The following is a 15,567-nucleotide window of genomic DNA, read 5'->3' as shown; positions in this document are numbered from 1 at the left end:
GCTTTTGTGCCAAGGAAGTGCTTATTTTGAAATAAAATCACGTTTTTAGTGGTCCGCATCGCGTTAGCGCGCTTCAAATCTCCCGCCTGAAAATACGACTCTCATACGTCACTGCTGCCATGCCCAACGTTGCCCGCTTTTACTGCGCGGCCGCCGACACAAGTAGCAGCCGAGCGGAAGTAGCGGGACCCACAGTAGCAACAACGGCGCTGCGGCAAAGACTTGCTCGGATGGGCACATTCAAAGCCGTCATCAAGTTGCGGTTGGTCTCGTAATCCTCAGTACGAAAGTGCAGCGAGCACACACGCAGAGGTTTTGACTGTTTAGCACACTGGCGCAATGGCATGACACTAAGCCACTTCGAGCATAGAGTTAATATACTGACTCTAGAGGAAAAGCTGGGCCGCGAGACCTATAACCACAAGAACGCTGACATCTTGGAACGTTGTCATTCTTGCCATCGCATATCAATCCTAAAGAAGCATCTGCACAATTAAAAACTTGCGGATATTGTTTTGTGTTTATTTTGAATACTTCTACGAAATGATACGACGGCTATTTATGCAATTTACTGCGCGCGGAAGGAGCGTTTGCAGGCTGGTTAACTAGATGGCACCACCATATCAACACTCGCGAGTACGCGAGTGTGTGCTTGCGGCCGATTGCGCCGGTTTGCGCGTCATGTTAAAGCCCCTGAAACTTCGTTCGCGTCGTGTATCTCGTAGTTGTCATAGTGTCCGTTGTGTGTGTTTTCTGTCGCCGCATACCACTCGACTTCATGTGACAGCCCTTTTTTCTGTCGAGCTGGAAACTTCAGTGCATCAGAGCAAACCAGGACGGACGGCAAAGAAGAGATGAGACAAGCCCTGAAGGTTATGTACGAACTAGTCGCAACCGATTTTTTTAATACTTTTTAACGGCGATAAAGCTTCGTGGGCCGTGTAACTTTAGTTTCGATTGAAGCTTTCGGGAGATGTTTCACTCACATTCGCCGCTGCATGCTGCAATCGACATTTTTCTGCTTTACGGCTCTCTGCGCTGAAGTACGGCAGCAATGAGCTGAAAAAGAACATGGATACAGGTGTCTCGCCATTGCAAGTCGAATCAGCGCGCGACCACGGCCTACGGGCTTTGCTTCGAGCTGCGAATCTGCCGAGTGACCTTTGTGCCAGCGAACGGAGAAACTTTGGTAGGGAGTGCCTAGTAAAAACCATGCACAAACAGGTGGAAATTTTAACTGTTATCAACCGGACCAGCCGCACAGACAACCGTACACTAACACACGGCTTCACGCATCAAAACACAGCTGATTTTCTCTGAACAGCGCGTAGCTGGCTTAGGTTGATAGATTAAAACTGATTACTACCGTCAAATATAGCGAGCGTCTCAGGGTCTGGCAACGCTGGCAACGATCGTTTTGTTCCATCATGGCGGAACCCATGCGGTTATAGGTTTCAATGCATGGGTCCTATGGGGAGCTTTTCCTCTAGAGTCAGTATATTAACTCTATGACTTCGAGCGTAAGGGTTCATTCCGCGGCACCCAGTGAAAAGTCACACCGGTTTCCTTGCTGCAGCACTGGCGTTGTGCACTATTCGGGCGTCCGGCATTATCACACGCATGCGGCATTTTGTCGAATTTTCTGTCAGAGCGACCTTCACGAGCGCGCAAAACACGCACGGCAGTACGCGATCCCGAAACTACCACTGAGACGGGCAAGGCACAGTTCGGCGAAAACGGAACCTTTGAACCACGCGCGCCGTTCCCCATGGCAACGCCACGGAGGTTTTGTTTTCCATGAATCAAGCGAAAACGAACAAACAGCATTTTATTACGTCTTTTGATGCTCGGAATGTTCTTTTTTTACTGCTGTTAGTTTGATTACTAGCGATTTATTGTAGGCCGACTTCCCTACGTCATCGGGATCACTTCGAAAATGTCCCACTCGTGGCGCTCGTGATGTAATACATTTAGCTTAATTTCTCGGTAAGTAGGGCACTGCTGTTGATAATATTGCCGTTTTAGAAGTTGTCATACATTGGGCTTTCACTCTGACATAAATTGTTATTTGCCTTTAGTGTCCCTTTAAAGCATATTATTACCCGCGTTCCTGTTTAAATTTAAAAAGCTGCGGGCACACGGTGTAGTGATTCTTGAAACGTACCGCATTTTTTCGTCTATAACTCGCGGAAATAACTGCACAGTAGAGGTACGCACGTTTGCCAATATGCGCCTCACTCGGTTTTTCTGGATGCTCCTCGCCCCAGGGGCGGATACAGGACATTATTCACAGAGCTCAATGCTGCCTTTATCGCTTCGGTGATAGGTCGAGAACCCGCGTTTTCAGCGTGGTATGCATCGATGGTGGTTTTATTTCACGCATGGCGGACGTACATGAAGATGGCATTACTCCCGAAGACCCCAGATGTCAGCATTCGACTGGGTTGTACCCCTAACTCTGGCTCCCAATGGTAAGGTCATTTTTGGTCTCCTTGGAGCCTGCACGGTCGTTACGAATTTCGGTGGCAGCATAGGCGTGCGCAGGGTTCCCCATCAGGGGGGGGGGGGCAAAGGTTCATCGCAGCGCCCCCCCCCCCACCCTACTAACTCAATGTATGGGGCAGATGTTGCGCCCCCCCTTCTTCTTAGGTGACTAGAAGGGTCAATGTACGCGGCAGATTTCGCGCCCCCCTCTTAAGTGATTAGGGGGGGCCGCCCCCCTGCCCCCCCTTGTGCGCACGCCTATAGGCACCGTGCATACGTTAGGAGCCGCCACAGTCGCGCGCGGCCTCCAGCGCCACAGCGGCCACGGCCGCAAACTTGACGGGATATGGGAGCAGACGACGCAAGCGGCAGCAAGCCTCTGCGCCGTGCTCTGCTGCTTCGCTCGACGCGTTTTCGTTTCCGTTCGCTTTCAAAAGACGTTAAATTGTTAGCAGCTGCCACAGACCCATGATGTTAGAGGGTATGCTTCTTTTCGCCAGACCTCGTGCAGGGGAACGCGGCAGCATAAAATGCATGAGCAAGGGAAGACGACACGGAGGCTACGGGCTCGTTGAGCGAAACTGCGCGCCGCTTCGTTCACTAAACGATCACAGCTTGTCACCCTCAGGCTAATGTGGCAGCAGACTTGGCGGCTGCTTGAAAGAGGCGACAATACCGGCGATTGCATTGCGTTCACAGCACCGATTTCAACCAGTGCAGCCGAGCGGTCGTCACAGCGGCTGTTAGCTAGCCATGGCACTGCAAAGCGTGTCAATTATTATTACATTTGGGTTCAGAGAGCTACGTGCTATAGATGGTTTCTTCCAAGGAGCTAATCTAAATAAGGGCAGAGATCTCGATTGAAGCGAGGCTGGCGAGGCATGTTCACGGCTTCGTGGAAGAGACGTTGCACGGCGGATCGTCAGTCACGGGGAAGTGCGCACCACAGATGCGAATGAACGCGCCGGGAAGATCCGTGAAAATCGAGGTATGTCGCTTAAGTTTGCTCTTTCTTAGTTACAGGTCATGTAATGGTTTCTTATCACTTAAAGCAGGGACATCCGTGCGGCCAACTGGGAGTGCCGTGCCGGAGTCGCAGGAAAGCATAAAACCGCCGCGGCAGTTCCATTGTGCCTGAATGAAATTACTTGCGCATCGAAGACAAGCAAACCGCGATAATGGGGATTTCCTTTAATTAAAAACGTCTACCCGAAACACTCAACTGTGGCAATCACAAAAAAAAAAAGAAAAAAGAGCGATTTTTTTTTCTTCTTCTCTCCTTTTGTCAGCTTCATTACAAATAATCTGGAGGAACTTCTGCCTCTACAGTTAGGGCAAAGAGCATCAACGTCGAGCACGTGCTGAGGTTTTTCGGCAGCACTGAGTGCACTTTGTCTGACGTGCTCCGGGCAGAGGCCAGCGACGCGGCATCGCAGTCCCACCTCATGCTTCCTGCCTCTACTCAAGCGCTGAGCTTGTTTGTTTTGAAACGGACTATTTGCTCATTTTTATGTAGGCTCTCAGGCAAGCAGCTGAGTTTATACAAGCAGTATGTCGAAGTGCCACATCAGGAAGTGGCCGAACTGTCACCACGCATGTTATTAAACAGAAATGCTTTGGCAAATGAGCGTTTCTGCATGATTACTGCGACAAAGGTGTGAAGTAATACCTTTTGACACTTCGTCTTGGCAATGAGTCTGCTCTGCGATGTACATTTAGTGCACTTATTTAGGCCGGCACATTTTTTTTCTTTTTTGTATCTCTAAGGCACACAGGGTAATTGACATGCTAGGCAAACGTGCAGATTGCGTATGGTGTCTGATAGGAAACCAGTAAAATCGCGTACCTGGAGAATTTCTGTAGGTGTTACTGCACCCAACAACGCAGCAATTATTCTTAGAGTTTGGCATAACCGACACAAAACGAACCGCCCGCGAGAAGGCCGCGCGCCGTCATCGCGGAACCGTTGAGCGAGCAGGGCGAGCGGGTGAGAGTATCCCGTCAAGTCTGCGCTTGTTGCCGCTAGGGGAGCATTCATTGGCGGCGGAGTTACGTCTGCACGGAGCCTATGGGTGGCAGACTTGCGCGTAGCCGCATGGCTAGCCCTAACGTTAGGCCTAACCGCAAGGGACGCAAACAGAGAAAAATGGGACAGCACACTAGGGCGGTGCGCTGTCGCAACAGTAAATGTAAGCGTATACGTGACAGCGGACGGCATATATTGTTGTGGGATGTGTGCCTCTCGTAAGTAATAGAGCCAATTGCAAGACATCATGCGCGCGGTTTGGGCGGAGGAGTGCAAAAACGGTGAGCGGGCTGACCAAGTTTACCTGCGACGCACTTGCAGAACGGAAAGGGTTTAGCACACACCCAGAAGGAAAGCATAGCGTAACGCGGCATAAACTGTTTGCGTCATGCAGTTAAAAGGGACACTAAAGTGAAACGATGAATGAGTTTAGGCTTAACAGAACTGCAAATTGGGCTAGTTGGTGAGGATTCATTGTGGTCGTAGCGCGACAAACGTAGACAAAAGAGCAGAGAACCACACAGGACAAGCGCTAAATTTCAACTGTTTTTTTTTTAATCACAAAAAACAGAGAAATCACAGGCTGATAAATCGCACTCTGAGAACTCTAATGTCGCTAATATCACCATCACAAGTTCACTAATAGAGGAAAATGAAGGTCAACGATTCATTTTTAAATTTCGCGCCGAAATCTACGCACGTGACGTCCCGGATTTCATAGTATTTTTCGCATTTTGGCGACATTGGCTCAGCGAAATTTCCTGAAATTTGGTACGTTGCGTCTATGGCCCTCTCAGAGGTCAATGTACTTTAATTTACGATTAGGAACTGCGTATGACCTAGTACATGCCGTCAATACCTATGACGTCGCGGCGTTTGGTGCGGGAATTCCAAGGTGGCGTCGCCACAGGAATTTTCCTTTTCCGCGTTTCCTCGCTTACCAGGCGTCTTCTCGCGTCAAGCGTGGTCATTCTGGAATAGTGAAAGAGTAATTTACTAATATGAGAAAAATCGTTTTTCTCTTTAGTGTCCCTTCAAGATCGGACTTCACAGCATCACGACATATCGCATGGCGAGTGAATACGAAACGCTATACCGCTACCGCAAGCGGGCCGGCCGCAAGGTTCAATCCCTCCAGAATTAGACGTACAATTGAGTGAGCAAGAGCTGTAAGCGAATTTTCTGTGCTGCTACATTTCAGTTATGAGAAATGTTCAACATGCATTCCTGCATGAAAATATCTCGATAACAGAAATAGATGGACTCCACTGAAATGACTCTTTTCATTTTTGGCAAGTAAATAACCACCTTCTTTAAGATTTATCAACACATGGCCCTTATGTCCAAAGTTTCATGCAAATCTCACTATCCAAACTATTTGCTTTGACCTCGATTCAAGCCAAAAAAGTGACATTCACACAAGCTTGGTAAAAAGCAAAAAAGGCTTTTCAGAATAGTGAGACATCGATGGCCCATGATAGCGTTTGTGTAGTCTTGATCTCTTCTCTCGTGTGTGTGTTTGCACGCCTACCTTCTTTTGTCAAGCTTCTACCAGATAGCCCAATTTTCTGTCGTCGTAAGCTACGATAGTGTTTGCAGAATAGTAAGGTAATCTTTTAAGTGATAAATTTAAATAATGGAATGACACGAGTTACGCATTCAACGGGAAGAAAGGTAATAAAATATGAACTTGAGGCCAGGATTTTACCTTTGCATCTTTTTGCGAGTGGATTATATTGGCAATGTCAGCTGTTCTCTGGCATTTACATCTTGCGACTATGTGAGGAATCCTGTAACAGTGCGGTCAAACTTTAACAAGTTTCATGTGCTTGGTGCGACTGTCATGCCCATGACTACCAAGAGTGTAGCCATGCTTTTATTCTGGGTGTAGAAGGTGTAAGCCCTTCCTCTATGTACGTGCATGTGTGCATATGTGTGTTCTATATGCACATACAAACTAAATATTCAGGGGAGGGGGGTGAGTTTGAACACCCTTCCCCCAAAACAACATATTTAGATTGCTTGAAGGATAACAAAACTGCTGCTGTAAAATGTCTGGTTTTCACAGATTCTAGTTCATGCATCTGTTTGCACTGTTAGTGAATATGAATACGATGGATGCTTAAAAAAAGACAAATGCATATAAAAAGCATCGGTGTTAAATTTTTTTTTTAGTACAAAGCCTGTGCAACAGAACACCACGGTGACAAAAAACTGAACACAACAGCAGCAGTAGCTGCTGTGTTTTTCTGCATATGACAACCAAGTTGTTTTGCTGCTTTATTCCCATCAATTTGCATGTTGTACAATAATGCTTTGAAATTTAGCATAAGCAAAACATAGGAGGTCAAACAAAGCTGAACTTCTCAATTTACTTGGCATGTACATTTCTTTCAGTGCTTTCTTGTCCACTGCTTTATTTCTACAGAAAAAAATTCTCACTCAGTCGCTTACTTTTGATATGTGTGCAGAAAACAAGCAAGACTGTATGTAAGGAATGTATCCAGTTTTTGAGGTAAACGCAGCAGTACGCTCTTTTAGCTCGTACCACTTCAACCGAAGATACTGGACTAATAAATACAACACACACACACTCACACACATATGTATACCCTGGTAAAAGAACATTCCAGAATTAGTACACAGAAGATGCAGGCTCTTTACAAAGTGAAGTAGTCATGAACAATGCAAGTGCGCACTGATCATTGATGTGCCAAACACGTCATATAAGAGCCTTCGATAAAGCTGCCACTGTTCCAACATTTTCTTTCAGGATACATCAGCCACTGTCTCAAAAGCGGAGGACAAGGAGACAGAGGAATAAAAATAAAGCAGAAAGCGTCGTGTAGATTGTTTTGCGCTTCAATGTATTGCGATGCACTGTAAAGTAAAACGAAAAGGAAAGCACGTTTCGCCACTGCCACCATTTATACTTTGACACGACCATCACCAGAGGCGTCGCAGGCACAACCAACACGAGAATCGAACAAGTTTTCAAATCACCGGCAAATCACATCTACGCACTTGAATTCACAAAGACATGCGGAAAGCAGGCAGAGCGAACAGCTCCTAGAATGTGACTGCAAACGAGACAGTGGTGCACGCACTTCACCATGTGCTTTACACACAATCTAAAACATGTGCACACAGGCATAAAGAACTAAATACTGCCAAACTCGACAAAATACGGATCCGTGGTGAACAACGCAGCCCACAGGGATTGGCAGCATTAAAGAGACACCAAAGAGAGGCACGGAGCTCTCCCAAAATTCTGTTTGCATTTTCCTCAGCATCAAAAGGTATGAAAGCCCCGACCTCACTTTTTAAATTCAGTGCACAAACTGTGGTGTCAGCAACTAACGTTGTCGTCACTTTCCGCGTTTGGGTCGTATTGCTGCAGAAGCCCCCATACTTTGTAGGGTCGGGCCTTCACTCACTCACAGTAACAACACAATCGCTCTGTGTGGATAAACAACTAACCAGGGCGATGCAGACACTGTCGAAATTCACAACATCACGGGGGAGGTGGTGCAAACGTCTTTTTGAGAAGACCTCTCCACATGTAGTCTTTTGTATTTCTCGCCTGTTGAGCCTCCACCTAAAACAAACTGACAAATCTGCGTACATAACAACACTAAAGAAAAAAGAAAGAGAAAGAAAAGGGCAACGCTTTTATTTGCAGGCCGACAGGAGGAAGCATACGGTTGCCTCATAGCATCTCGTCTCTCCATGAGCTTGCGGCAAACGGGAACAGAGAGAAAACTTGTAACAGCGTTGTATGTATTTGGCAATTAAAAGCTGCTAATTAGCAAGTAAAGGTCTCCTCATACCACTTCAACATAAACATTATACTAAGGGGCCCTCGTCTGTATTTCACTGAGCTCGTTGGTGCATACCAAAAGGTTTAGCGAAGGATAATGTTCCACACAGACAATGGACGTGCGTCTTCTGCTCTCGCCCTTTTCCTTCCCTTGCTGTCGTCTCTGTCTCAACAATACACAAGCCGAACCTGTCTGCTCAAGATACATGGCATCTTTGCAGCAATATCTAGTGTGCCGCTAACAAGATCCAGTGAAGTTGAAAAAAAAGGTAAGCGGAGATGGGACGAGCATGGCTGGGTGCTTTGGCTCCGTGAATGTCTATGCATGTGTGCTATCCTGTATGCGAAACTTACTCAGCTTTTGTTAATGTTTCTCCATAGTGTCTCTTTAATGGGAAACTTTGCACAAAGGAAACCAGAATTCAGCTGAACTGAACATGACGCGCTGAATTTTTCCTAAAACCTGACCCCCTCAGCAGCAGGTTTTTACATTCTTAAATAACAGATAGCAGAAAAAGAAAGTGATGATAAAAAAAACCAAGGAAGCTTGTACAAGTACTTGTCTAAAGGCATTTGAAGATGTTCTCAAGGGGGGATGAAGTTCCCATCCAGCTTAATTCACTAAGCTAATTGCTTGGCCATTATATCTGACTGAAGCAGAAGTGCCACCCGCCATGGTGGTCTAGTGGTTATAGTGCTCGACTGCTGACCCGAAGGTCGCGGTATCGAATACCAGCCGCGGGGGCCGCATTTTCGATGGAGGCGAAAATGCTTGAGGCCTGTGGGCTTAGATTTAGGTGCACGTTAAAAAACCCCAGGTGGCTGAAATTTCCGGAGCCCTCCACGACGGCATCTCTCATAATCATATCGTGGTTTTGGGACGTTAAACCCCAACAATTATTATTATAATTACTAAGCAGATTTAGTGACCCCATGGTTAGAGGAAATAAAGGGTCACTTAAGGTCAGACAAGAAAAAAAAAAAAAGATTTCACTAAGGTAGCAAAATCAGAAGTGCTAGAATATTGCAAAAATGAAACGTATTAGTGTAACAGCGACAAAGGCGAACATGTTAGCAAATAAGTGTTGACACAAGGTGTGATGCTTACCTATGACAAAACCAAGTGGATACTGTTTCGCAACTTAGTCGACAACGTTACGCAAGTGTCCTTAGCCACACGTTTTTAGCTCGCAAAATACTGACAAAACCTATGGTCCTGAAAGTGTAGGAAACGATAGCTAGACTAGATGCTTTCATCTTACGAAACAACAAAGTCATTCCATTTCCCAAGAAAATGGAATAACCGATCCATTCCTAGACCCTATCCTACCAAAATCATGCAATGTTGGCAGCTACAGTGTGTTGTGCATCATTCTGCAGTTGCACACAGCTGTAGCAGCACAAAACCACGGTTGCAGGGGCGATGTCACTCTGCTGCGGAAAGTCTGCCTTAGACAGATGAATGGCCTTTGGCTTTAACTCATTTCTTTATAATATTTTCAATATATCTGCAAACGAGGAGTCACACAGTGTTTGATTGCTTCAATACTGTACAGAAAAAAAAAAAGATGTCACGGTGTCAATCATCATTCACAACAGCTCCATAGGAGTTCCCAACTTCCAAGAATAGATGCTCTCTTCACTGTACAGTGCTCCTCGTAATGTCATTACATTTAAGACAATGTGGCATGCTTCAATTAGGAAAAAATCTGCAGTCGCAAGTATTCATGCATTTCCCCAAATGTCTGTGCCAGGCAAGCCAGTGGTGGACAGTTCATAACTTGGACCTTGACTACATGAATCAGTAGCCACGAGTTTCTGAAATCACTTCTTCGACGGCAACTGTAGTACAAGTAATGAAAATGTGCATGTAGAGAAAAAAAAAGAGCTTTGAGTGATTGAAACATGGAAGCTTGTTTAGATATTTAGGAAAAATCAGTTTCATACACTATGAGAAAAAAAGTGGTGGTAATACCATAATACATGAAACATGCAGCTGAACTCAACCTAACATAACGTACAAGAAGCAATTTTGAAGAACGATGCCGAAAGATCTACCTAGTACACTTTTCAATGCTGTCAGTTTTCAACTTTCTTTAAAAGAAGCTATTTGGCTCAGTGAAAATGCTCGGTCAGTGATGCAGGGTGTGACATAGAAATTCACATTATTCCTTGCTAATACTGTGCCCTTTGGGAAAGTGGTATCACAGAGTAATGTTTATCGCAAACTGCATTCCTAATATAAAACAAGAAAGGTCTGTCTGCACAGACATATTTTGACACTGAATTTTTTTTTGCAAACCTCCCATAATAGGTACCCAGAACGTGGTGCAGAATACCAAATATGAGCTGTAACGTACAACAAAATTCAATAATGTATGATGCCACATAAAAAGAATGCCTTTATATTTTCTTTAGAAAGCTCTCATTTGTCCCCACTAATAAAGCAAGGACCAGTGCCGCGAGCATTGTGCTAGCACAGATTAGCTCAGAATATATGAGTAGTGGCTGAAGTTCATCGCAGCAATGTCATAAACGAATAAATGTAATCTGACTACAAATATAGTGCAAGGCGTTGACACTCACTGTGCAACAAGCAAGAGAGATAACCACACCGCAAGTGCTCACTGGAAACCCTATGATGTGCTGCTGTACTTTTGTCCTTGTTTGTCCTTTTACCCCAAATTCCTGATGAATCCTTATCAACTAGCCCAAATGTAAATGTTGCAGAACATGACTAATCAAATAGCAAATCATAATTAGTATGCAAGTGCTCAATGCAAAATGCAAACAAAGTTAGCAGGATTGTACTACAATGTTTTGTGCATCATAGCTGCATGATCTGCTGCAGTAATGCGGGCAACTTGGCAGGATACCTCCACAAAGGTCTGAGCTGCGAAGGCACTCAGTGTGGCAGGGAATCATGCGTTGCACTCTAAAGAAGTAACCAGATCGAATGGGATGTGCTGTACTAACGAACATGGCACATGCACATGTGTAGGGAAGCTGCATTGCTCGGTTGCCTGGCCACTAAGCTTGCGGCAATTTGAAGCGTGAAGTTGGAAGAACGCACTTCCAAATACCATGCTAGAAGCATTCCCAAGCTGTTAATTACACGAAAGAAAATTTACTGCATTGAAGCAGGCTTGTGCTTTTTGATGGATAAAGTGCAGTGCACAAATTCTGCTTGCGACTTGAAATTGTACATCTGCAATCACCCGTTACGGAAATGCGAGACATGTACAACTTAATGCCTTGGCGACCATTAGGATGATTAGCACAAGTGGTACAAAAGGACAATTAACTTTAGACCCAGGCACCAACATTCCAGAGTTATAGAATTATAAGGCAGCAACAACATGCAACGCAGTTCTCATGCATTATTGACAAGATGTCATCAGGTGCTGGCATAGCGTTGGTGTAGTAACTCCATGGTTACGCCAAATGAAACGCATGTCACAGAGTAGCATCTGCTTTGACTTGCAACCAAGTGGACTTCATTGCAGCTGCAGTTTTTATGCAGTCACCACTCAGTGCAAAATGAGCATGTTGAAACCTGGTGATGTCGTGTTAATGTGCCAGAAGTGCATTACACATTGTTGCTGCTGCTGTCATCACACCAAAAGAAAGCTCAGACGGTGAGCATCAATTTTCTAGTGCACCAAATGCAGCTAGGCACTGGTAACTGATGCAGTGCTGTGGGTATGTCGCTGATGAAGTGCCTAGGTAATTTCTTCCCACGAGTGTACCGTACATCTTTGCTTCTAGTGATGGGAGCTTAACTTGTGGTCTTTCCATTGGCAAAATGAACATTCATGCAGCATGATGCCATCCAAACTGCAATACCACAGTGCTGAAGTCTGTGACAGGAGATGCAATGTTAAATCATCTTTTTATCATGATCAGCATCAAAACGAGCAACTTGCTTACATGGGGAAGTCAGGGAGAGGTCTGCATTTTCTACCACTGGCTGGCTTTATGGTCATGCTTTATGGCATAGCAAAAAATTTCACAAATAGCCTGTACAGTCACGTTAGCAGCCGTGGAAACCACAGTTATTATATATAAGCAAGTAGCCCCAACCTCTGCACTTCTTGGAAACCACAGGCTGAAGTATTATATTCCACAGCAGCCCCTTCAAGCCCAAAGCACTCATAACATTTGGATATTGCATTTTTAAAAGAAACAAAAAAAAAGTTAATTAACGATTTCAAATATATAACAGCAAAGGAGGAAAAGCAAACAGGGTGCGAGAAAGCACCGTTGTTGCTGTGCCATCATCATAGCTCTTAAACACATTCCCCCCAAGGCAGTCTACGCTGCACGGCAGCACTACAGCTTTAAGCACTTGCAGTCGTTGTGCATTGCGTGGTAGTGAAACAGTAGTCTCGATAAATGTTGCACTACAACTGCACACCACAACAAGCAAACAAATAACTTGCACTCTTTCATATGGCGCTTTCTCTCGAGTTTCAAGAGCGAGTGCATCAGCAGCCTTAATTGAAGCCTTTATCTCCACACGGTTGCAGAAACAAAGACCATTGGCTGCATCTCGCAGCAGGCTGTTGTGTCACAGTGCCAGTTTGCGAAACTTGCTCCCGAACGAAGGGTGTCTCAAACTTGAAATAGGCATCGGGCGGCGCAAATTACACACAGCCAGTTCAAGTTTAGGAGAGAGGTGACAGAGTCTGTGCACGACTTACACAAGTTAAAGCAAGGGAATACCATACTTCGAAGTGTCTCATGTCTCAGATACTAGGATATGGCCCGCAGGTCGCCCGTTTCGAACCATTGCGTTAAAGTGACAACAGCCGAGATGTACCACTGCCCACATAGTATTGCCTTCAATGATGTGGCACAAGTGTGGAAGTTTCCAACAAGGCTGGGAAAGTGGGCTGCTTTGTACTGCTTTGCTGTTGTAGCAGTTAACTGAAAGTTGCATTGCCAACACAGCATTTCTGTGCTAAAGCCAGTGCCAGTAGTTTGTAAATGTGCTTGGTAAAAAAACACAGCTGCTTTCTTGGTGCACGACACAGAAAAAATTGGTTGGTTGCGAGGATCACAAGCATTACATCAAAGGAATGAAGCTGCAAAATATTCAGAAAGAGAACTGGACCAAATGTCCCAGGTCGCTCTCTGGCAGGCCTCCATTATCTACACCATTGCAAAAATGTTTACATGAAATGGCTGCTGCACCTTGGCTTTGCAAAGAGTAAGGAAATATGATAACAGGAAATCGCTTTTCCACTAACAAACAATAGCACTCCACACTCTTGAATACAAGTAGCAGTGCTACCTCTGACAATGGGAAACTGGAGCACAGCTGCTCATTTTTCACCTTTCTATCACAGCACGCCAAATTTCTGCTCACAAATTTACTTGGTCCGCAATCACAGGTGACAGTTGTTGCTCTAAACCCTTCACCCGCCGAAGAAAGCCCTGTATGTCAGTGTTCATCAATTAGATTTCAGACTTGCTCGCACTCCACTTGATTCTGCTTGCAATAAATACACACTTAAAAACCCTGCCAATCAGCAGCATAGTGAGAGCCACCACAAGAAAAAACGAAAAAGTCTTTACTTGCCCATCAGGGAAGGTTGCAAAATGTTCTCTGGTGTCCCAACACCTTTTGGTTGGCACAGCTCCTTCACCTTAATGCACAAGTTTCGGGGCAGAACGCTTTTGTACAATGCCTCCATTACAATGCACGAGTGTGGCTTGTGCTCAGTGTTGTACATTATGTGGAACCATGAATATGTTACAATTTGCAACGTGATTCCCAAGGCAAGTTGGTTCAGTTGCAACGGGTGCGCTTCGGTAGCTTGCTAAAATGCTGCAGTCTTTGAAGCCACCACTAACTCTTGTTCTGCACGCTTTATGTGCATCCCGTTTCTGTGCACATACTAACGACATTACGGTCATCAAATCGAAATTTTCTTCAACAATGAAAGCAAGCGAAAGGGCATCCAAGGCACTGCCCTGGACGTCAGCCCCTCCACTTATGCTCGAACTTCTTTGGGCTGTTACCGAACAAACAAAACGAGGCTTTTTCTTAATTTATCTCAACACACATTCGAGAACACACTCGCATACGAAGAAAAGCATAAAAACAGCGAAAGAGAAGACTAAAGAGGCGGGGAGGGCCAGCTGGGGAGGGCACGGGGATGAGCACGCTGCCAACAAAGCAGGGCAAAGTCCCAGCACAGCTTCGAGCACGGATGACAGGTAACGAATGGCGAGTCTCTACTTCTCAGTCATGGAAAGCTGAAGGATGCGTTCGAGCATCTCGTCTTCTTCTCGTCGGCGTCGGTCCTCTTCCTCCTTGGCCTGTTGTGAGAGGCGCAGTGCCATGGCCAAGTCGGTGCCACCGCTGGCACCCAGTGCCCACTCGTTGCTCTCTTGCTGCTGCTCTTGCGGCTGTGGCTGCGGCTGCTGTTGGATCACACCACCTACCGTGAGCCCTCCATCCGCAACACCCGCCGACTTCTGGTAGCTGGCTAGGCTCTCCTGGATGGCCCTGAGGACAAATGCGGCACACAACCGTGCTGAACTTGAACTAGGCATCAAATGGTGCAAATTACCCTTGTGGGTCATGCTGCTACATGTACAGGTGAGGAAGTTTGTGCAGGCCTTGCACAAATTAAAAGGAGTCCAAAACTTTAAAAGTCCCTGTCTTGCATAAACAGGTATGTCTTGGCTCATAGGTCACCACCCATGTCAGATCTCTGCATTAAACTGACAAGAGAGAGCTACTACAGCCTCCAATAATGTGGCACAGGTCTGGAAGTTTTTGACATGCCAGGAAAAGAGGGCTGCTTTGCACTGCTTTGCTATTGTAGCAGTTCCAGCTGCATTCAGGCATGTTTTCATGCTTGTTTACACAAGAAAGTGTAGTACAAGTGCATTAGGTACTAGCTAAGGAAAGTACTTAGCTGTAGTTCTGATGCATACCTCTGCAACTGCAGTAAAGCATCAATGTTAAAATCCATGTTTAACTGTAAATGAATCATGCAGTTTAAGCAAGTAATGCAGAAACAGTGATGTAGCGCACACTACTGGTGAGACAAGGTAACAATTGTGCAATACGTTTTGTCAGGGCTGTAACTAGGGGGGAATAAGGGGGTTCTGACGCCCCCTGAAACTTTTTCATGCTTTAACTTTTCAGGTGATACTAAAATATTTACATGCTTTCACAGCGACCACCAGTTGCCAAAGTTAGCCGTTCTACACACAACCA

At 45.6% G+C, this 15,567-nt stretch overlaps 1 protein-coding gene across 2 annotated transcripts in view; it reads right to left on the bottom strand.

The window, feature by feature from the left end:
• Positions 1-6,771: 6,771 nt before the first annotated feature.
• LOC119390236 (ankyrin repeat domain-containing protein 13D) overlaps positions 6,772-15,567 on the bottom strand; it is a 46,030-nt gene continuing 37,234 nt past the window's right edge. The window contains exon 15 of one of the 2 annotated variants that reach the window (XM_037657804.2): positions 6,772-14,847. In XM_037657804.2, coding sequence (XP_037513732.1) covers positions 14,574-14,847 — 274 coding nt within the window. In that variant the 3' untranslated portion in view covers positions 6,772-14,573. The remainder of the gene's footprint in view (positions 14,848-15,567) is intronic. The other variant, XR_005183259.2, reaches the window with a different exon arrangement.

Source organism: Rhipicephalus sanguineus, chromosome 4 (genome assembly GCF_013339695.2).
Source record: "Rhipicephalus sanguineus isolate Rsan-2018 chromosome 4, BIME_Rsan_1.4, whole genome shotgun sequence".
Lineage (NCBI taxonomy): Eukaryota > Metazoa > Arthropoda > Arachnida > Ixodida > Ixodidae > Rhipicephalus > Rhipicephalus sanguineus.
The sequence above is the reverse complement of the archived record's forward strand: the minus strand, read 5'-3'. Positions and strand labels throughout refer to the sequence as shown.